This window comes from Catharus ustulatus, chromosome 4 (genome assembly GCF_009819885.2).
Source record: "Catharus ustulatus isolate bCatUst1 chromosome 4, bCatUst1.pri.v2, whole genome shotgun sequence".
NCBI classification, from domain to species: Eukaryota; Metazoa; Chordata; class Aves; order Passeriformes; family Turdidae; genus Catharus; species Catharus ustulatus.
In genome coordinates this window covers 59,654,725-59,676,833 of record NC_046224.1, presented here as the reverse complement: position 1 = coordinate 59,676,833, position 22,109 = coordinate 59,654,725, and the positions used below count along the sequence as shown (strand labels likewise).

The following is a 22,109-nucleotide window of genomic DNA, read 5'->3' as shown; positions in this document are numbered from 1 at the left end:
TAGAAATCATTTTTATTCCTTTTAGATTAAAGAATTCACAATAATTCCCATTAAAGTCAGTGTCAGCTTTGGGGTTTTCCCCTTTAATCAAAGTCTTCAAAAACCCCTAACCCTTAAAACAACTCAGCAGATTTTGTAAAACTGCCTCCATTTCAATATTAAAGATGTTCCTTGAAAGTAGCGCTTGACAATATAAAATGTAATATATATTACACACTGTACTGTTTACTGCAAAGAAAAAAATTCAGCATTATTTTTGTATTAGGTGAAATAATTTCAGTACATGAAATTATTTGGAAATGTGTTGAAATGTTAGTTTTTGCAGTTGTTGAAATTGAACCTTTCTTCTTTATTTTCTTTATTGAAAGGTGGTATCACTAGTTTTTGTTTTGGTTTTGGTGGTTTTTTTTTTTTTTTGAAATCGATTTGTATCTGCAAAATGTTTTTGTTTCAATGAACACCACATTTTGTAATTACGAAATCTGGGAGTTCAATCTGTCTTTGCATTACCTTGTGGGATCAGTGTGTCCTGCTCCAGACCTGCAGGCACCTTGCATATCCCCTACCATGTAAAACTTTCAGGAATTCTGTTTTTCCCCTCAGATTTCTCATCAGAGCCTGAGGCCTCTGAAGAGGCACCTTATAAACAGAAAAAGTTATTCATATTCATAAATCACCAAATAAACTCTACCTATGGCATTCAGAAATCTTCTGGGATGCTTTTGCCAGTTCTCAGCACTTCAAATTCACTGGGGTTGGTTCAATCCCACAGGATCCTGGAGAAAGAAGGGAATGAACAGTAAACTGTAAAATTAACTTGTGGAAGAAAAAAATAACTAACAACTTCACTGAAAATAAATTGATGTATCAAGTGCATGTCATGTCCTGATTATACATTTGCCATAACATAATTAAGCTATCCTCTCGAAATTAATTCCAATGAGCACCCTCTTTGAAATTTTCATGTACCCTGAAAAATGAAAAAGGAAACAGAGTGACATATTCTTAAAGTAATGTAATGAACATAGCATTTAGGATTAAAAGCTACGGGATAAAAGAATATTTTTTGTTTCTTATGTGTACAGTGGGATGCAGTGAGAACTGTAATAGCAGCTGGCTTTGATGTCTCAGGGATGTTCAGCAAAGGATGCTCTCCAAAGACCTTCACTTTAGCTGTAAGAACTGCCAAGGGATTGTTGAGAAGTGGAGATCAGGAGGGCAGATAAAGGAAAAAAACAACCAGGACCATGCCCTTGAGTGTTCGGGCACACAGAGAAGTCTGACAGAACTTTGTGGGTGTAGAAACACTTTTTTTTCCTTGTGGATAAAGTGGAGAAGGACCTGATCCTGATGCTCCAGTTCAGACATTCGTCTGGTAGAAAATGATGGACACAAGCAGAAAGTCATATGGGGAGAATGTGGAATAAAGACGGGGTGCTGGTGTGTGCCAACTGCAAAAGAGTAGAAACATCACCAAAACTACACTCGTGAAGGCTGTACAAAAACTGGGAGAAGGACAGGGAAAAGAAAAAAGACACAGGCAAGAAGCTGAGAAAGATATACGGGCAGTGGTAGCGAAATGAGGCAGCAGCGGGACAGCAGGGGTGAAAACTAAATGCCCTGGGGGGTGGGAACTGGAGGACTTTAATTCCGCGAGAATTAAAGTGCCGACGGGAGAAAAGTGGGAAGAAATAGGAGTGACCGCGCCAGTGCACACATCCCGCACCCTCTCAGTGACACCCACGGACCCTCAGTGACCGCGCGGGGCCGCGCACACAAACAGACACACAGACACGGACACGGACACACAGACCTGTGTGCACGCGTGGCCATGTGTGTCCGCACTGACAGGCACGGACAAGCGCCCGGAGAGCGCCCACCCGTGCCGTGCAATGCCATGCTCCCGAATCGCGGGACATGCCCTGACTTGGAAGGGACTCACAAGGATCATCGAGTCCAATTCCTGGCTCTGCGCCAGACCGTTCCCAACACTCGCACCTTGTGCCTGACAGCATTATCCAAAGGCTCCTGGAGCTCTGGCAGCCTTGGGGCTGTCACCTTTCCCTGTGGAGCGTGTTCAGTGCCCCACCACCCTCTGGGAGAATAAACTTTTCCTGATACCCACCCTAACCCTCCCCTGACGCCGCTCCAGCTGTTCGCTGACCCTGTCACACAGAGCAGAGATCGCAGACTGCCCCTCCTCTTTCCCTCACGAAGAAGTTGTAGATTGCGTGCGATGAGTTGTAGATTGTAGATCTTTCCTTCGTGCCATCCCATTCCTTGCCGTACCGTGCCATTCTATTCCATTCCGTGCCGTGCCGTGCCGTGCCGTGCCGTGCCGTGCCGTGCCGCCCCACGCGCGCCGACACGGGACGCGCACCCGGCACCGCCCGCTGGCTGCCGGCGCGGCCCCTTTAAATGCTAATGAGGCGGCGCGCGTGCCGCGCCAGCCCCCGCTGACTGTGTTAAAACTTCGGCGGGGCCATTTTGGGGGGCAGTAAGACCGAGCGCGGCCGAGCACCCAACACCTCCGCCCGGCACCATGAGCGAGGCGCCGGAGACCAGCGCCGCCAGCCCCGCGCCCGCCGCTCCGCCCGTCCCGGCCGCGGCTGCCGCGCCGCCCGCGCCCGCCGCCCCGGACGCCGCTCCTAAGAGCGCCGCCGCGCCGGGTGCGGCTGTTGCTGAAGCGGCCCCCGGCGCCGCCGCCGCCGCTACAACCGCGGCGGCCGAGTCGGCGAAGAAAGTGCTGGGTGAGTAGCGGGCCCCGCTCCCAACTTGGCGGCGCACCTGCAGCGGGGCAGGGGGTCCGCCCGCAGCCCGGGCCGGCGCGCTGCCCCCCCCGCCCCGCGGTGAGTCAGGCCGGGCCGCCGCCTCCTCCGCCCGCGCGGGCCGGGGGAGCCGCGCGGCGCCGGCCGTGACGCGCTCGGGAGCTGGGCGGGAGCCCGGGAGTGCCTCAGCGGCCCCGAGCGTGCGGGACAGCGAGCGCGGCACAGCCGGGCTCTGCCTCTTCGCGGCACCTGCCGGCGGCGTCTGCCCCGGGAGAGGCTACTGGAAACCATGTGTGCCTCTCCTTAGTGTTAAAGTCCTGGCACAACTTTTCTGTGCGTAAAGAATGCTGCTTTAGTAATGCTTCCAGTTTTAGTGGGGTTTGTTTGTTTAGAGGCTTTTTTTTTTGGAGGGGCGGGGTTTAGTTTCTACTTTGCTATCAGTAAATAAAAAGGCGAATGAGATGTCATGTTGCCGTGTCTGCTCAACCCCGGTGCATAGCAAGTGTGACTTTTTCATTGTGATTAAATAGAATCAACCTGTTGAAAAGACCAGGACTTCAATCTGCAGGCTACTGCCGATAGGGGTGTACTGTTTCTAACTGTGTAACTTCCGAGGGTTTGATAAAGGCAGAGTTGAAACTGACTTACAATGTAGAGTCCCAAATTTCCTTAAGGATACACAGGATCTTCTCTCCTGAAGGGGAAGAAAGAGGTCTTACTGCAAGAGAGAGAAGCCAGCTAAAAGATTTCTCTGGAGTTAGGAGGAATTCTAGCAAAGCAGAGATTGGAGGCGCAGCTTGTGTGATTCTTTTTTCCCCCCGTTACCTCATTTGTCAGTAATTTGTCAGTACACAGGAATCAGCACATCCATATCTGCTGGTATATCTGGCTGCTTCTTGACTTAATGTGGCTTGTTCCATTCCTGGTAATGTTTTTACCTTGTTCTTCCTTTCCTATTGCTTGGAGAGAAGGGATGGGGGGAAGTGAAGGTAGACATGCCTTTCCTGAACTAGCAGGAGAATAAAAACCACTGTGGTGATGGTTTTGCAAAATAGCTTTTTTGCTAGGCAAGCTTTTTATTAGGAATGATGAGAAAAATGATCACTGTAAATGCTAATTGAAAATGAACTTATGTTAAAGTCCACCTCAAATGTCCCTGTTAACAGTCACCCATGTAGTTATGTTCATTTAAGCCTTCTTTTATAAAGATCCCATTAGAAGCAAAGTCTTATGCTTGTTTGGGGCATCCAAATGTCTGACTTCTAGGAATATGGGTAAAGGTTACTCAACTTTCTCTTTTCTCCTGGTCACAGGAAGCTTTGGCTCTCCTTGTTGAAAGGCTATTTTGTCACGGGTAGGAGTGGCTAATGATTGTTTCCTCTGATAGCATCAGAGAACAGCATCTTGTAGAAATATGTGGGCTTCCACTTGCTGGTGGGATGTACGTCAGCACATCTACTGCCTTCTGTGACTCATCAGTTTAACTGGTTATTGTGTTTTCCTCTGGGCTTGTCCTCCTCCTGGCCAGACTTCCCTGCTCAGGCTGACCGGTGCCATGCTGTTGCCTGAGTTTTGGCCCACAGTGATACTTAGGGGAGACTGTAAACATCTGCAGGGAATAGTATGTCTCTGGCACACTGTGTTAGGGGGAATGTATTGGAGTATCCCCCTGGAACAATGTTATTTTTAAACTGTGTGTGTACTCCTCCACTTAGCAGCAGCCAGCTGGCCACAGAATGAGTTTTGACTGCCTCTCCTTCCTCAGCCTCTTAACCCCTCTGAGGGCTTTTGTCATTCTTCCTGGGCTTCTTCCTAATCTGGCTCAAGTAGGCTACCAGATTCCAAAGCTGTTTTGCAGGGGAGGGAAAGGATGATGTTGAGGGAAGCAGTACTGACATTGTTTCTCAGAACAGGCTGAAACCTGCAGGTACTGTTGGCACTCCTTCAGTGTTTCCCTGTCCCCTCCTGTTGACTTGTGTGAGTGCAGGGAGCTCTCCCGGCCAATGCCATTGTGGTAGCAGGAAGTGTCTGTATGCAGTGATGTCCTTATAAAACTAAAAGCATAGCTATAAATACTGGTGCTGAATGCTGTTTACTGAACCAGTGTTGGGCACTGAGACAATGTTTTTCTGTTGCAGTAAACAAGAATTCTTGGGAATGTTGTACTAGGCAGTGTCCTTTTTTGTAGGTAATATCTCAGTCATACTAAGACTTCACTGCTTTGAAATAAGAACATTTTCTACTAAAAAGTGAGGGACACCAAGAACTTCTCTAAAAGGGCAATGAGAAAGGACCTGTTATTGACAGTAATAATAGCAGCAGTGCTACAATGCACTGCTGTTGTCAGATGCTCTTACTTGAGGGGTGTATGAGAATGGCAAGATTCCGTGAGACCAAAGGTCTGGCTGGCTCTGTCATCTCCCTGTGAATACTTAGGAAAGAATACAGGTGTAGAGTAGATGAAGGTACCAATTTACAGTGTGCTCTTGCCTCTAGCAGAGTGGCTTGGACTTCTAAACTGAAGATTCTCTCATCTGCTTTCCTTTTAATCGTCTGTTGGGCTCCCGCCACCCCTAAAACATGTATGTGAGCTTTTTAGTAAGCAGTCATCTGTGGGTGATTAGACCATTTTCAAGTACTGCACAGGTTGCTAGGTTGTTGTAATCAAGCTGTGTTAACAAGTAACAGCTCTTAAATTATGGAGGTTAAAACTCTCCTTTTACTAGATGCTTGAAAAGTACAAGTTTGTGGTGTCCATCCAGTTGCTGTGAGGTAAGGAGGGGTTGAACTGCATCCATCACTGTCGAGTTCCTCCTACACATTCCTGTAAGTTGGAGAAACAGGTTTTGCCAGGTGCTATGAGACACTGCAGTGTGGCTTCTAAGTAGATGCTGTTTTACTCTTGAGATAGGAACTTGTCTTGATCCTGAAAGTCATGGAACATGATTACCAGTAGGAGTGCTGAAAAGTCATGTGGGGTCTTACTTGGTTAGTGTGATGCTGACAAGACAAGGTGCTTTTCCAGAATAAGGATTTACTGCCTTTCCAGTTGAGAGGGTTGCACAGTACTTGATGCTGCTTCTTTGGGCAGTTCTGGTTTCCAAGGAAGAAAAAAAGGTTAACTGTAAGTGAAAGAGAGCATTTTAAACAGCTCCCTTCAGCTATGTTTCATGTCTAGCTACTAACCTAAAGAGAACTGATGAATGGCAGTGGGATTTTCAGCTTTGCTGCTTATTTCTGGGGTAAAAAATAAAAAAGGGATGGATGGTCAATTCTGAAAATAGAGCTAGGTTTTGTGCTGTGTAAACCCTTGGCTGAAGAGCAGTGTGTAAAAACACTGCACCTTGTTACTGCATTAGAATGAACTGGGAGATGAAGGCACACTTTGGGTGTCAAGGGAACAAAATAAGTCTGGTTGCAACTTTATATGCAACTATAGAAGTGTTTATATACCATTATTGTACTTTCTTATATTTTAGAGTAACTTCTTTAATTTTCTTTCCAGCCACCAAAGTTCTTGGCACAGTGAAGTGGTTCAATGTCAGAAATGGATATGGCTTTATCAACAGGTATGCTTAAATTCTGATAGTTGTACTTATGCTGTTCTAAGACTCGTAGTACACATGATAGGGCACGTGTTACTAATTGCAACAGAGACCTCAGGACCTGGCTACAAGTTCGTGCAGTTGATACCTCAGGCCAGGCACTCAGCAAAGTCTTTCTTAAATGCCTCAGCCCCCAATCAAAGGTTATGTGTATGGGGAGAAAACAGGGTCAAACTCACTACAGATTTGGTCTGTTACCTGTTTCTCACATGTACTTCTACACTGCCTATTCTGTAGTGACTGCCTGGCTTTTTTTGAAGGCCTGAGAAAGGTAGGAGGTGAGGGGGAAGTACTTTTGGGTAAACTTCAGGTGTTAACTGCTTGGTCAGAATATCTCCTGTGGATACTCATTGAGATTCTCTCAAAGTATCTCACTGAAAATATGCCAGGCCTAGGTTTCATAGGAATTCTCTTTGTATCTTTTGGGGTTTTTTTCCCCCCTCATCCCTGGGCAGAAACCAATGTATGAATAGCATTGAGAGTCCAAACAGCTGTAGGTGAGATTGATCACAGTGCAACCTTAGGTGCAGAACACCCATGCTGCCAATTTACTGGAGGAAATGCTGGCTTTAAAGGCTGAGATATGTTTCAGGTTAAGGGACTTAATTCCTCAAAAAAACATGTGAGACATTTAAACTGCTGCATGCCGAACACTTGTCTTCCAAAAAACGTTCCTGGCAAGTTGTTTCACTCTGGCAAGTCCTTGATCTGTAACACATCAGGTAGATTTGGGTGAGTTGGACAGTGCAGAAAGGAGTAGAGGACCCCATGTTCATGGATTTGAAGTCAGTAATGGCGTGGTATTAATCTCAGTCTCTGGTGCTTGTTTTCCCATGTTAGGTAAGCTTAGAAGAAAAGTTCTAATTAGGAAGTCCTCTTAATCTGTAATAGCAGTTGATGTAAGAGCCTTCACTTGGTTGTGGGATAATTTGTTAGCTTTCTTTCTAATGTGAAGTTTAATGTTGCTTCAGTCCAGAACAACAAATTTGGGATTATGCATTATCTTCACAAACTATTTGACCCACCTGTTTTGTTTGCTGAGAAGGAATTGAGTGAACAGATGGCAGGGCTTAGGCTCTTTTTTTATTGTATGGGAACACAGATTCAAGGTCTCAGACTTATCTTTGTGTTTTGCATGTGGAAGCCTGTCTGGCCTAGTCCAGAAAAGCTCACATTTGTGTCTGGGGCCTCCTCCTGTGGACTCTCCTAACACCTCTTGTGCCTGCTTGCTTTGAGTTTCACTGAAAGGAGATCTCCGTTAACAGCTGTGGCCAGTCCTGTTGGTAGTCTTGTTTGACCTCTGGGGTAACAGCTCAGGTTGCAGTCCCTCTGGAAGTGTTTTTGGGGAGTTAGAGTAGTGAAAAACAAGCAGTCCTGTCATCAACTCTGCCCTGCTTGAAAAGAAAACACTGAATATTTGCCAGAAGATTACAGAGAACCTCCCCCGTCCTCTCACGCTTTTGAAGGCCCAGGAGTCCTTTCTGTTCTCAAGCAAAATGACCGTAGAAGTTCAGAGCAGGGTTTTGGTAGCATAGGCTTAGACAGAATGTATGGAATTCAGGGCATGTGCTACAGGCTGAGAGAAGGAGGGTTTCACTTGAAAAGCCAGGAATTTGTAGTTGAGTCTATTTAGTCTCAACTCTTATGACTTCCCACTTTCTTTTCACAGAAATGATACCAAAGAAGATGTCTTTGTTCATCAGGTAAGACAGCAGTAATTGTGCTAAGAGATGTGTACTATGATAGGTTTCTAATGCAGCTTCCTGCAGCAGCTACCCACCCTTGCCCTGGCTTCTCCTTAGAATATTTTCTGCAGATAACTTGAGTGGATGTGTATTTTGAGATTTTCAGGGAGAAATATTAGGTTGTTTTCCTTCTCTATGAAGGCCTAGGTATTTTAACCCTTCTTGACCTTTTTTTTTTTTTTTGTCTGCTGCACTTTGAACACTAAAGGTGGTTTGTTTTGGTGTGGTTTTTGGTTTTCTCTTTGGTGAGATGACTCCTCTGTGAATACCTTGTTGCTGTTTGTCCTTCCCCCTATTTTCTCATGCTCCTTGTGTCTATTGTTTTTTCCTACCCTCTTCACTTGCAGGACTGTTCTGTCTGCCCTCCCTGGTATTGGAGGGAAAGCGATCTAGTCTGGCTCTTGACCAGCCTGGGTTGCCATCAGCTGTTTCTGCATGAGGCAGCTGCTCTTAGGCAGAAGGGGAGGAAGGCTGTGTGCCAAGTGTGCCCAAGCAGAGAGAGCTTGCCCAGTGGCTTGTTATTGGTTAATGTTCCTTGAGCTGTCAGGAGGCTGTTCTAAGTTTATACTGTGACTCTCAGGTTGCAGGCAAATAATGGCAAGACAGAGGATGCTGTCTCCATGCTGATGTCAACTGATTAGTTGGCTTAGATCTGGTTCTGCATCACTCACCAGAAACTGCAGTCTTACCCCTAGAGTTTGTCCCATATGAAATGTCTGCAGGCTCATGTGATATTTGAAAGCATGAACTTACTCTGTGGCGTGACAGAATTTCTATCAAATGAAAGCAGGAAGTTTGTTCCCAGAACTAGTCACTGTGGATGAGGATATGTGCATATATCCTTAGCTGGTGCGTCAACACTGAGAGTTAGTTTAGTTCTTGTATCTTGATGATTAATAGTGGTAACTGTGGTGACAGTGGTAACTGTTTCTCTGGGTCATAGGGTGCACACCCCTTATCTGAAGCTGGAAGGGGATAAATCTAGTGCCTGTTATGAGAGAAAGTGATGTTGGGAAGTGTACACAGTGAATGTTCCTGGTTCAGCTGGTGGGCTTGAGAGCAAGAACTGTCAATGCATATACTGATTTTTTTTTTTAATGGTGATTTTCCTTCCTTAGCAGCCTGTGCTGTGGCATGCTGACACATCTGTGGTCTGGTGGGATTGTGTCCAGAGGAGGGTGGGAACAGTTCAGGAAGAGAAAGATGTTCTGGATAGGCAGTGGTGTCTTAGACAAATGAGGTTTCCTTGATACTTGTGAGACAATATCCGGGAAAATGGCTGTTGTGCTTATGACAGATAACATGGATTAGTGCTGTTCTGCTTGGGAAGGCTGCCAGCTGAGACCCAAACAGAAAGCTAGTGTTACCTGTGCTGTTTTGTCCCCTTCACCTATAGAGAAGATTATTTCCCTAAATGTAAACTGGTGTGTGTGTGGAGAGGGGTGGGCACTTCGCATCTCCTGTGGCTGAAGTCCTTTCGGGGTGAACAAAACTGGCTTTGTTTCAGAAATACCACATCATGTGCAGGCCTGCATCGGATTAACCCTCTTGGCAGGCTGAGCATGGCAGAGTAGATGCTTCTAGTGCTGCTCTGGCTTAGCAGCAGTCAGATGTTCCTCATCCTCTACATGGATATGCTTGCTCCCAGAGCCTGGGACTGCTGGCCAGAGCTCCTGATGGGGCCAACGAGGGAGGCAAATCCATGCTGTGAGCAAACATCCTGCTTCAAGCTCTCTCTGCGCTGATAGTGCCTGCTCTGCCCCTCCCTTGTGCCTGGGAGGGGCTGGATTACACTCCTAATCCCTTCAGAATAAGGCTGACCTAGTTGAATTGATACAGCTTCTCCCTGCCTCCCCTGCATGCATCCGTATGGGGAGGGAACAGGCCGATCTCATGATTGAAATGGGGGTTAGTGCTTGGTGTCTGGCTATTGGATGCTATTTATAACTAGTACAGATTAAAATGCTTTTCTTTTTAGGGCATGCATGGCTTGCTTTGAGTTAACCCTTTCTCTTGCAGGGGCCCCAGGCAGTGTTTTTGAGAAGGGTAGTTCTTCACCTTGTGGCCCTGTCAGGTTGGTTGGTGCAAGGTGCTGTCCAGGGCACTGTGTCAGTCAGCTACAGGTGCTGTGAGCAGAAGGGATCCATCTGCCTCGTGGGCTGCAGTGTGTCGTGCAGTGTAACAACAGGAAAAGTGTCAGCAGCCAGAGCAGTTACACTTAATTAGGTAGAGTTTAAATCAACAAGCTGTGAGGAGGAGTTAATCTCTCTCCACTTCACTGGATTGTGTTGATCATGCACAGACTGAAGTACCTGCACCAGGAATATCTGTAACAAATTTTGGCTGTTATTGGGACAATGCTGGATGTGCTGATGATGTGGTAGTATGAGCATATGGAAAGAACTCTTTCAAACAAGAACCTGAACTAGCTCTGGAGGCTCTTCTGGCTCCCTGTTCATCAGTGTTCCCCCTGGGAAAGGAAAGGTTTTGTTGTTGAGTGTTGTCTGTTAATATGAAACATCTGTCTTCTGAATCAGAAGCTGGAGCCTGCAGGATGCTGGTAAACAGTAACAGAGAGAATAGTGCTCTCTCCCCTCTGGATACACAGTAAAAGTCTTTTCATCAAGCTTAGAGCTTAGGCTTGTTAGAGGCTTATTTCAGTGATGCTTATCTGCAGCTGAAGTAGTAAAGCTGTATAGTTTCTGCTTGGATTTCTAGGATTTACTCGAATTTGTCCTGATTGCCTTTATAAACAACTGCAGCCTTTACCTCCTGTTGATAATTGCAGATCTGGATTCTTGAAGTTTCTGCCCATAAAGCTGGGGACAGAACATGTGGAATACTGTTGCTTTTATCTTCCGTTATGCTTTTTGAAGGATATTTGAGGAGCTTCATCAATCTTAAGTGTACCCTCTGCTGAAAAGAAAGTTGTTAGTACTTTCTTCTTCTGCCCTTACAGGGAAGGGGTTTGAAATACAGCTTATTGACATCTTTGTCACATGCAAAGCACAAGTCTTACAAGTTTTAGTCAGTTGTTTCAGTACAAATAGTACTAAATCATAAACTTTGCTGCAGATTAAGGGTTTTAGTACTAGTATATAACATTTATGGAAAAGCAAACACTTCTATCTAATTTTTAGAAATGGGACAGTTACACTAAAGGGTCAGCAGAAAGCAAACAGTTGTTTGAGATAATTAGTAGAGTCTCTCCTTGCTAAAGTAATTCCCAAAGAAATTGACTTGAACAGCTCATCCTGTTTCTGTTTTAAAAACCCCAAACCTCTTGGGATATTTTTGCTTTGATAGTAATTAGTATGTACACTCTTGCATCCTTCCATAGGCTGTTCAGGGATGCTGCAGGATACAGGGAAAGGTATGGCTAGAAGGGCATGCTGGTCTATTGCCTGAAACACAAAGGAGATTGTATTCAGCAGCAAGGAAAAGAGGTTTCCTAGACTGGTCAAGATGAGCTTTAAACTGCATAAATTTTTCCTTCAGTTGGAAATATTTTGAAGCTACTAAATATTGTTGCTGTGCAAAGGTAACACCTCCGCTGATGGTCATTCTGCAGTTCTTCTTGAACTGCAGACAGATAGGATGACTGGCAGATAGACTGGCTCTTCTGTTTCTGCCCTACATGACATTTCTGAAGCTGGATTTATGCCCTGTGTTTCTCTCTGCTCCTTCCTCCTTCTTGCTAACTGAAGTTTCCCACAACAGGAAACTTAATGTGAATTGGTCTTAACCTAATGCAAGATAACAATCTTTCAGTAAGAAAATAGCTACACAATTAGCTTGTACAATGCATGTCTCTGTCTTTTCTCCCTGGCATTTTCCAGTTTATGAAACCTTACCTAATGAACAGACTGTAGGCTTGTCTTGCTAACAACCTTTTGTGGAGTCCTAGAAATATTCCACAGAGTACAAGCAAGATACTTGTAGCTGACAGACTGAAAATCGTTCCAGGAGGTTTGAGTGTTTCCTGTGAGTCTTAGGAGGTGTACAAGTGGCTTTGATCCAAATCCATGTTGTTATTTTTATATAACAATAATAGTATTATTAGTCATAACTATTATCTTTGTACTTTGGGGTTTCTCTCTAGTAGATGGCTGAGATTGCATTTGTCTATTCTGTACTATTCCTGTGTTAGCATAGACTGACCTAATATTTGGGATCTCATTTACAGTGCTTAGATGAAGTGCTAATTTGTTACACCAGAGTTACAGTAATTCTTTACCAGTTACTATGACTTGCCATGATACCATGTAGTTAATGCTTCTACAGAAATGCTCTGGGTCTTGAGTTTTCTTTAGATGGTCTACAGCTCTCTTCATGACTGCAGGTAGGGGTCACACTTGCTGCTAGAGCTGCCTTGGTACAGCTTGGGGGAGATCAAACACTGAGTACAAACTATTCATGCAGAGATTTGTAATAATTTCCATTTTCAGTGTGCTGGACAGAGCAGATCCTGGGGCAGCGTGGGCCTGTGAAATAAGAGACATCTGTGTATTTGAAATACCTTAGAGTGGTGACTGCCCTGGTGTAACTGTAGCAAAGAAATACTGCCCTTCCCTCATCGGTGGGGCTGTGAATGCGTAAAATAAGTAAGATAAAATAAGATATTTTTCTGCATCTTCCTTTCAAGACGGCGATCAAGAAAAACAATCCACGGAAGTACCTGCGTAGCGTTGGCGATGGAGAGACTGTAGAATTTGATGTAGTCGAGGGAGAGAAGGTGAGAGATCATGGAGTCTCAGTGTGTGGTTCAACAGAGATAACATCACACACGACTTCAGCTGTGTCTCTGGTGTGTCTGACGCGTTAATCACTGGGTTGGTGGCATTCATACAGCTTTTCTGGGGGAAATCTGTTCTTTAAAGGCTTCATTAAGGCATATTTCTAGATATGTATCCACACTACTAGGAAACTGCATCCTAATACTTCTAGAATCTGCAGTTGTTACTTGAGAGAACATTTGAAGCCTACAGCCTGCCCAGTAATTATTGACTGAGGCCTATATTGCCTGAACAATTTTTCTTGAAGTCTGGTGGCTTAATAACTGCAAGAACTTTTAGAAAAATAGAAGCATAAGGAAATGGAACATTTTTGAGGGTTATTTTTGTCTTAATCATTCCTTCTTGCTTCCTCCTCTGAACTCAGCCCATTGGATATGAGTTCAGTATTTTAACTCATGATAAAATCTCTTGATGAAGGAGTTAGGAATAACAAACCTCCTTTTTGCCCTGTGCAGGAGAAAGGAACTGTAGCTTGGAACTTACACAAAAAAGCCTCTTTCCTGTTTCATCTTTGCCCTGTAGCTGGTTGTTCCTTTCTCATACCACCCTGGCAGCCTTTCTTTTGTCCTTTTAGGGTGCAGAAGCAGCTAATGTCACAGGTCCAAATGGAGTCCCCGTGGAAGGCAGCCGCTACGCTGCAGACCGGCGCCGCTATCGACGGGGCTACTTTGGCCGACGCCGGGGCCCACCTCGGAGTGTGAGTTCAATTTCCATGGATTGCTGCTGTCACACACAATACTGGCAGAGCTGTTTTTCACCTGGCTGAGGCACTTCTCAGCATGCAACGTAGGTGTAATAAACTTTCAAGTTATGGTGTACAAGGCATCCTGACAAAGCCAGAACAGATTGGTATTGCATAGTGGATAAGTACCATAAAGCTGTTGTAAACTGACAAGTGTTATATTCTGAATCTCTCAATTATACCTTGACTGCTGTCAAATAGTACCTGTTCCTACTCTCTATCCTAGTTCCTTTGAATATTTAGTTATCCTGATCAGTTTTATACATGAGAGAACGTCACAGATGGTTGTGGAGTTTTTTATGGTACATTGTCATGGTGATTAAAATGGCTGTGCAGAATGGGAAGGATACCCATCAAACTTAGGGTAGACTAACAAGGCCTGTCAGGAGGCTCCAGCTTTTGCTTCCTAGTGGATCAGATGCAGAAGATGCACTTCTGTTTCTAGATACCTTGTTAAATTCCTTCTTTTAAAGGGAAAAATAATATATAAGGAACTGTAAGGCATGTAACATTTTATAAAATAGACATTACTGATGCCTGGCATTTAAAACACAAACCACAAACAAAAATCAAATCAGAAAAAACATCACCCAAAACAACATGCAGCTTTATCAATTAATAACTGAAGGGGAAAGAGAACCACTGCATGTCTGAAAAATAGAAAAGACTGTTCAGAAAGAGTATTTGATGTGAGGTAATAGTTGTTCTGTCTTAAAATTTCTTTGTTTTTGTGGGGGTTCCCTGTGGAATGGGGCTCTGTGTAGAATGTGAGGTGGTCTGTGGCAAGTTTGTGTTATATCTTTGTTAGCTTTCCAGATACAGAATTGTCCTGATCAATAGCTGCCTCTCCATAATGTGTACCCCTTACAGTGCATTTTGTGTAGTGAAAGGCACTTAATATGCATCAGGGAGAGTGTTTCAAAGAATAGCTCCTTAGTCTGTGAGGAGCAGGGGCAGCACTGATGGCTCTTGTTTCATCCTCATCTTATGTTTGCCCAAATTTAAAAGCCTTTTGAGAATCTGCTTCTTTTTACCTAATATGCTGGGGTTTCTGTAGTTATTTAGTGTTTTTGGGCTTGTATGTGCGTTATGGTTAATATACTACCTGTCAAATACAACCCTTCTGTTTTATTTTGGGAGCAGGGTGGTGAGGGAGACATGAAGGATGGGGTCACAGAAGGAGGACAACTTCAGCAAGTAGTGCACAGGAATCCTACCTACCGTCCCCGCTACCGCAGGTCTGTACAGTTCCTCTGCTCTTATTCAGATGCTTTTGTGTTCTATACAGGCTTCCAAGTGTGGGAATACTTATGCAAATGGCAGGGACAGTGAGAAGCATTTTAATTACTTGGAGAAATTTGTTTCACGTGCTTGTATGTTCAGAATAATAATGGCCCAGAAAGCGCAGAAATTCTTAGCATCCCATTTCTTCTCACAGCTGAGCAGCATATTGAAATGAGTTGCAGTACTCTCTTCATACTTTCCTGGACAATTAACAACACAAATCATTGATCTGGGACCCTGCTGGGGGTGCTGCTGGGTGAAAACTTTGTGAGGTAGAGTTACAGGCCAGAAAGCCACCCATGTCCTGGGCTGCAGCAGAAGCAGCCTGGCCAGCAGGCTAAGGGAGGTGTCTGCCCAGTACTTGAATGGGGCTTATAAGACAGATGGGGATAAACTTTTTAGCAGGGCCTGTTGTGTTAGCATGAGGGGTAATGGTTTTAAACTAAAAGATTTAGAATAAATAGAAGGAAGATTTCTTTTTTTTAAACTATGGGTGTAGTAGAACACTGAAACAGTTTGCCTGGAGAGGTGCTAGATGCCTGTGGTGGTTTTTAAAGGTTTGTTTGGAATTTTTATTTTTTGCGAATGGGATAGGTTTTTTTTGTTCTTGATAAGGACTAATTAGTAGTAGATTAAGATTGACACATTGTTACACTAATGAGAAAGTTTGTGTTTTTGTGAGACACACATGTAAAGACAAAAACCATTGGGAAAGTAAGTTAGTTTACAACTTAGTAAACTGACTAAGTTGTTTTCTATACATTGTCAACATAAAAGAAGTGTGTAAGGGGAAGAAGAGTATTCTGAAGTTTTATTCTAAGTTCTATTTTTTGTCTTATCGTTTCTAACAATAAACTTCTTTGTACCATTTAAACTTAAACCTATTTTAACTTCCTCCTAATCCTATCTCCAACAAAAAAATTTCAAATTAAAAAACCAAAACCATTACACAGAATTAGTGTTCCTGCCCAATTAAATCAACAATGCCCCTTACAAGGTCAGGTTGGACAGGGCTCTGAGCAACCTGATCTCGTTGAAGGATGTTGGACAAATGACCTTTAAAGGTCCTTAAGGAGCTGGTTTGTTTGCCATTCACTCAATTGCCCCTCATCATATTGTCCTTGTTTACCAAGTAGCTTATGAAGTCAATTCCAAAATTGAATTTAGAGATGAACTATGAAAATTATGTAATCCCCATTTTCTCATGTGCATGTCTGTTCAAAAACAAAAATTGAGATGAATAACAGTGCAAGAGCAGCAACAAGCTGGATTTGATAGGAATAACAAGATTGTTCTTAATTGTAACAACCTGCTGTTCCAGGCACAGTGGATCCATCCTTTTGGAATCTGGATCTAAAACCACAAGCCTTCCACCTCTACTTTGAGCTTTTCTGTTTATGAATATTCAATTTGGCTCTTTTATCTAGGACTGTGGGAAATGGGATACTCCTGATGCTTGCTGCTTGTTGGCATCCAAGCTGAGTAAATTTAATTCCTGGAAGTCTTCATTAGTTTTTGGGCAGAGATAGCACCATAGCAAGTCCAGTGAGGCTTTTGCACGTCATGTGGTTGAATCACAAGCTGAGTAACTTGTCCATGACTAATGGAAACTTGGGATTTTCTGATGCAGTTTTCCTATCAGTGCACAGTACTTCTGTTTGAGTTCATAGGTATTGCTTTTGTTTACAGGCACTAAATCCAGTGACACTGGCACTTTTGTTAGATTCATTTGGAAAAGCTAAACTGGTTTTTGGGACTAGGTAGCTGTGGATTAGCTCATGGGAACTGGATTTTGGCTGTGTTTTGACAGCTTATAAACATTCTTGATACTAGAAATAAGGTGAAATGCTCTTGTATGCATCAGGGATGTGGACTGGGTAGCTTAGTGTTGATGAGGTCCAGATCACCTGTGCTAAGTACTTTTCCTAATTGGTTAAGAGGGGCAACATGAGGCAGAAAGAGTGGGTAGAAGTGAGGAGGATGGCAAGGACTGCACCAATCATTAGGAATAGGACTGGGCTGGGATGTAGCCATGCCAAAGGTAACTCAGCACCATCAGACTTTGTGGCCACTATGGCCTTGTTTCTTCTGCTAGCCAGCAATTCAAAGGGGTTAACTTTATCTTCGTTGCAGGATAGACAGCAGAATATGGTGATGTAGCTTCAGCAGTGAAGAGACACCTTGTCTCTTGTTTTGCTTTTCTAGCCATGTGCCAGCCAAACCCTGAAGGGATGGTTTGCTAGCATTCAAAACTGTTGAGGATGATTCTTGGTTATAGGAGGTTTTACTGGGTGAAAATTTCTGTAGTTTAACCTTGGGCTTCTTTTACACTTGACACTTCTTTCTGCCCCTCTCAGAGGGCCCCCTCGCCCACGCCCTGTCCCAGCGACTGGAGAGGCTGAAAACAAAGAGAACCATCACGAGGCCAGTGCGATGGGCCAGCAGCCGCTGCGCCGTGGCTACCGGCGCCCCTACAACTACCGGCGCCGGCCACGCCCAGCCAGCGCTCCGGCGCAGGAGGGCAAAGAGGTACGGGAGGAAAGGCTGCAGGCATCGGGAGGGCTCAACCTGGGCAAGAGAAGGCTTTGGGGTGACCTCATTGTGGCCTTCCAGTGCCTGGGAAAGAAGAGACAAGACTGTTGCAAGGACCTGGAGTGATAGGACACAAGGGGAATGAGTTACAATTGAAAGAGCGTAGGTTTAGATTGAATAAGAGGAAAAGAATTTTCCCCTGTGAGGATGATGAGGCACTGGCACAGGTTGCCCAGAGAAGCTGTGGCTGCCCCATCCCTGGAAGAGGTCCAGGCCAGGCTGGATGGGGGTTCTGAGCAACCTGGGATAGTGGAAGGTGTCCCTGCCCATGGCAGGGGGTTGGATCGGGGGGATCTTCAAGGTCCCCTTCCAACCCAATCCACTTTAAAACCTCTGCTACATACAGCCATAAAGGGGTGAATGCCCAAGACTTTCTGCCGTGTGTGAGGTTTTTAATAAATGTATTCATGTGCTGGATAAGTCTGATGGCCAAATCTGATGTGCTGATTTCCTTGCCTGCTTCTTCTCACCCTCTTGGAGAAGAAGCACCTTATCTTACAAGAAACCAGCAGTGGGATAGAGATTGCTTCTGGATAGTTCTTAATTGAGGTCAGAGTGTAACAAATGTTTTTGAAGTGGAAACAGTTGTGTTTTCCTGCTTCCACAAACTTTAACTCTGTATATAGCATGAGAGATGGATTTGAAAGCTCTAGATCTGTTTCCTGAACTGTTTGAACCAGATAATTTTAGGAAACTCTTTGCAAACACAGATTCTACTTTAATGAGGGAAGATTTTCTCATTCAGTGTCTACTTGAGGTGTTCCCTTGGCAGAATCTGCTGTGTAATACTCAATAACAGGAAATACGCTAAAATGTAATATTTTTGGGAAATTCACTTTTCTTGATTGTTTTAAAACCTGCATTATGCTGGCTGTACCACTGAGGAGAGGAAGGGTGTGGAGGTCAGCCTTTGCCTATAATAAGAGTTTTTGTTGTGTCTCAGACAAAGGCAACTGATACACCTGCTGAAAATCCTGCTCCAGTGACAGAGCAGAGCGGTGCTGAGTAATGTCCGGCTCCCCAGGCACTTCTACCATCGCTCAGGTAAGGAATATGGACTGTTCCTGTTTTCCAGTGGAGGCAGTGTGTGAGCTTCTAGGATTCTGGCCACATCCCCTTATGTATGGCTTGATATTTGTGATAAGTTCTGAGAGTGCTCTAGAGGCAAACCAAGATACTGCTTTTCTCTTCTTTCTCCCCTCTGCTTCTGTATTTGTCACAAAGTAAGTTTTGCTTTATAATTGATTTATTTTTTTCTAGGAAGCTTCTGGTCTGTATAGTAATAGCATCTGCTGATGAGTTATTTTATGTTAAGAAGGTCCTGATTATGGGCAAGATAAGCCAGCTGTGCTTATGCTGCCTGTTATAACTCTTAATTTGACATCTCATCTATTCATTGAGAAAATGAAATTTAAACTGCATTTTTTTAACATTTGGCTCTTTACCAGGTGTCCTAAAGTACAGCTCAAAAGTAACACCAAAGAAACACACAAGCAATAAGTTGTCAACAGTGATGATGAAAGCAAAGATTTGAGATACCAAAATGTAAAAGAAAATTTACCAGCAGCTGAGATCCAGGGAACGCCTACAAGATAGATGCATGAAGAGAGAAAGAGAGCGAGATTCAGAAAGAACAACCTCCCTAGTTTCAACAGCAACTGTGGGGCTTTTTGTTTTTTGGGTTTTTTTTCCCTAGAATTTCATTGTTTTGCTAGTATTGATTTTTTTTCAATTTTTCTTTTGGTATCAAACTGAAAAGGGAAAAAAAAAAACCAACCAAAGAGCTAAAATTGAAATAAAATGCTTTTTTTTATTGGATGCTGGTGCTAAACCTCCCAAGTGTGAGTTTTTTTCTGTGCCAGTCCTGTTCACTGCAGGACGTGGGGAGGACAAACTTCCGCTTTCCTTGTTAAGATCTATTTGAAACTGTGCAGCATGGGTGACGTTCCTCACAAATAAAAGTGATTTCAACTACCAAAAAAATCTGGTTTAGTGTGTTTTTTCATGTTTGCTTTTAAAATAATGAATTATTTTAATCTTGTTTCAGCATTTATATGTGAAAGAGAGCTGCCTCTTTGGTGTGTCTCGCTGAATGATACCTGAGTGTGGTTAGGTGGATATACCTTACTACAAAACAACTTCTGCAAAGAAATCACAAAACAGAGCTCTAACTTACACTGCTACTCTGTTCCTCTGGCTGTAATGATATTTAATGGTTGGGTTTTCCTGTGCTGTTTTGTGGCAGGAGTTTGGGGGATGCAGAGTGAGTTCCTGGAATGTTTTTTTCCTCGTCTGTTTTGCTAGGCTTTTATGTTCTGTAAACAGTAGAATCCAAATTTTGAGATTCTGCTCAAGGACGCTGGTATAGTAGCTACCACTTTATCCAAGCTTCTGTTCTGAATATTTGATTTCTCCACTCCTTATTTCAAGCCAGTAAAATCTCTGTACCTGTGCCATCTTGTGTTAATGAGCAAAGTACTGAGGTCCCTTATAATATCAGGGGTTTTTCAATGTTCCTTCTTAAAACTTGGCTGTCTTCCAGCTGTTGAATATGGATGCATATCTTGTGTCCTTCATTGTCTAGTCCAGCATTTCTCACATTCTTGTCTTGCAGCTGTCGTAAACCAAACTTTAGATAAGTATATTTGTTTCTCAAATATTCCTGTTACTATACAGGAATTAAGGAGAGAGTGCAGGGCATTATTGCATTCAAAAGCCCTTTGCTTCCAGCTTCTGGGAAGGGGAGGAAGGGCCCTTGCACCCTGTTTTCTTTGCCTTGGGGAGGAGGAGGATGGAAAAGGCTTAGTGGTGCCTGAGTTGCACTGCTTACAGCTGATTGAATTGTGAGGGATTAGGAACCTCTTAATGAGTTGTGAAGTGAAAGCCATGGGCTTGGTTGAGGAAGAAATCTTTACGTGGAAGATGAAGATGTCTGTTTTGACACAAAATAAAATGCAGTAAGGTAAGGAAAACATAAGGGTACTTTTAAAGAATTCTTAAGCAGGATAAATCTTTTTAGGCTTAAATCTTGTTCTGAACTAAATGTGCAGGCACATTGGGGAGAGGTTGGTAATTTCACCATAACAAGCAGATCCCAGCTGTTCATAAATACATGTTAATGCAGAACTTGTCATAAAAACTACTTGAACTGCATTCAATAGGTGTTTTTTCCCTTGAGAGGCTAAAGGGAGGTTTCTTAATCTTTGCAGATTAAATCAGGTTAACAAAAGTACCTAACTAACCATCTATTTTTTAAGAACAAAGAAAGTGAGGGAGAGATGCAAGTAATGTCCTAGCACCGAGTTCTCTTTGTTATTTCTGTCCTTCCTCTAGTAAGAATGTTCGCATAGAACAGAAGTCAGTGACTGACATAACCTACTCTGTCCCTCAATTCCCTGGCTATGAAAATATAAACTTAACTCTAGTAAAGTTTAAAGCACTTATTAAAATGACATTTTAGATGTCTTGGGCTATGCATAAATTGTTCCTTTACTAGGCCTCTTATTCTCTTGTTAGCCGAGTTTGCCAGGTACAAATAATGCTCAGAGTTATAGGGAAAAGCATCTGCTTGAGCCAAGTGGCAGTGGGATCCTTCTTCAGGTGTAAAGGGCATAAGAAGATTTTGGAGGCCGTGTCAAATAAGTGGCAGCTTGAACTTTCTATTTTGTTGTTTGCAGTAGTGGAGCAAGGCAGCTATAATTGAATTTTGAGTCCTAGAGCTGGACAAGGATGCACTAAGCAAAAAATGGATCTTGATGACTTAATACCACCAATTGATGAGATTACTAATTAGTATCTTAAGGTTTTAAAATGTGATAGAAAAGACTTAGCTTCATTTTATTTCCTGACTTATGTCAAAATACATTATTCTTCAATGTTTGTCTGTAAGTTTTGACTTGTAAATGGTGACTTGAATAGGACCACAAAGGCTCTTAGAATTAATCAATTATATAGTGCCACTTTCATGCTAGTAGTGCCTATGTGATACAGTTCTTGTTCAGAAAAAAACATTATTTTAATAGTATGTGTAAATAGAGGAATTACAGATTCAATTGCAGAAAAAATTGCTGCAAGAATCTGGACTGGAACTTTGAAAATATGCAAAAAGGTAAAACGGCTCATGGATTCTTGAGCCTTCCCAAGATAAGCTGAGTTGGGGCTGTAATAAAGAACCAGAGGGCAGTGGTAGCAAATTATATAAATATTCTAAACAGAGCTCTAGGATGTGTTCTGATGAGGTCAAAATGCCTGAATGGATGTGAGAAATGTTCCCATTTCAGTCCCCTTTCAGTTGTTTTACACTGGAGAGAAGGGCAGAGTTTCAAACACTAGAATTATCCAGGAGGCTCTGTGTAAGTCTCATCTGTTTCTTGGTAAGAAATTGTCAATGGCATCTCTAAAACAGAGTATTGAGAATATTTATGGCTCCACTAGATGGCTCTTGAATAGGTTACTCTTGGGCATCAGCCTCTTGACTTGCCAACAGGTGCAGTGCATAACTAAGAGCAGTACATCTTGCTGTGCCATGGATGGTAAAAGCATTGCAGTGTTACACCCCACACAACTCCTGGCACTTC

The 22,109-nt window shown here is 43.4% G+C and overlaps 1 protein-coding gene across 1 annotated transcript; it reads left to right on the top strand.

The window, feature by feature from the left end:
- The first annotated feature begins 2,503 nt into the window (after positions 1 to 2,503).
- YBX3 (Y-box binding protein 3) lies at positions 2,504 to 19,078 on the top strand. Its single transcript, XM_033058359.2, has 9 exons — positions 2,504 to 2,750; positions 6,274 to 6,337; positions 8,043 to 8,076; positions 12,764 to 12,853; positions 13,489 to 13,611; positions 14,800 to 14,894; positions 17,298 to 17,469; positions 18,476 to 18,576; positions 18,981 to 19,078. Exons 1-8 carry the CDS (start codon positions 2,543 to 2,545, stop codon positions 18,539 to 18,541), a joined length of 852 nt encoding a protein of 283 aa, XP_032914250.1. The 5' UTR covers positions 2,504 to 2,542; the 3' UTR covers positions 18,542 to 18,576; positions 18,981 to 19,078.
- Positions 19,079 to 22,109: the final 3,031 nt, after the last annotated feature.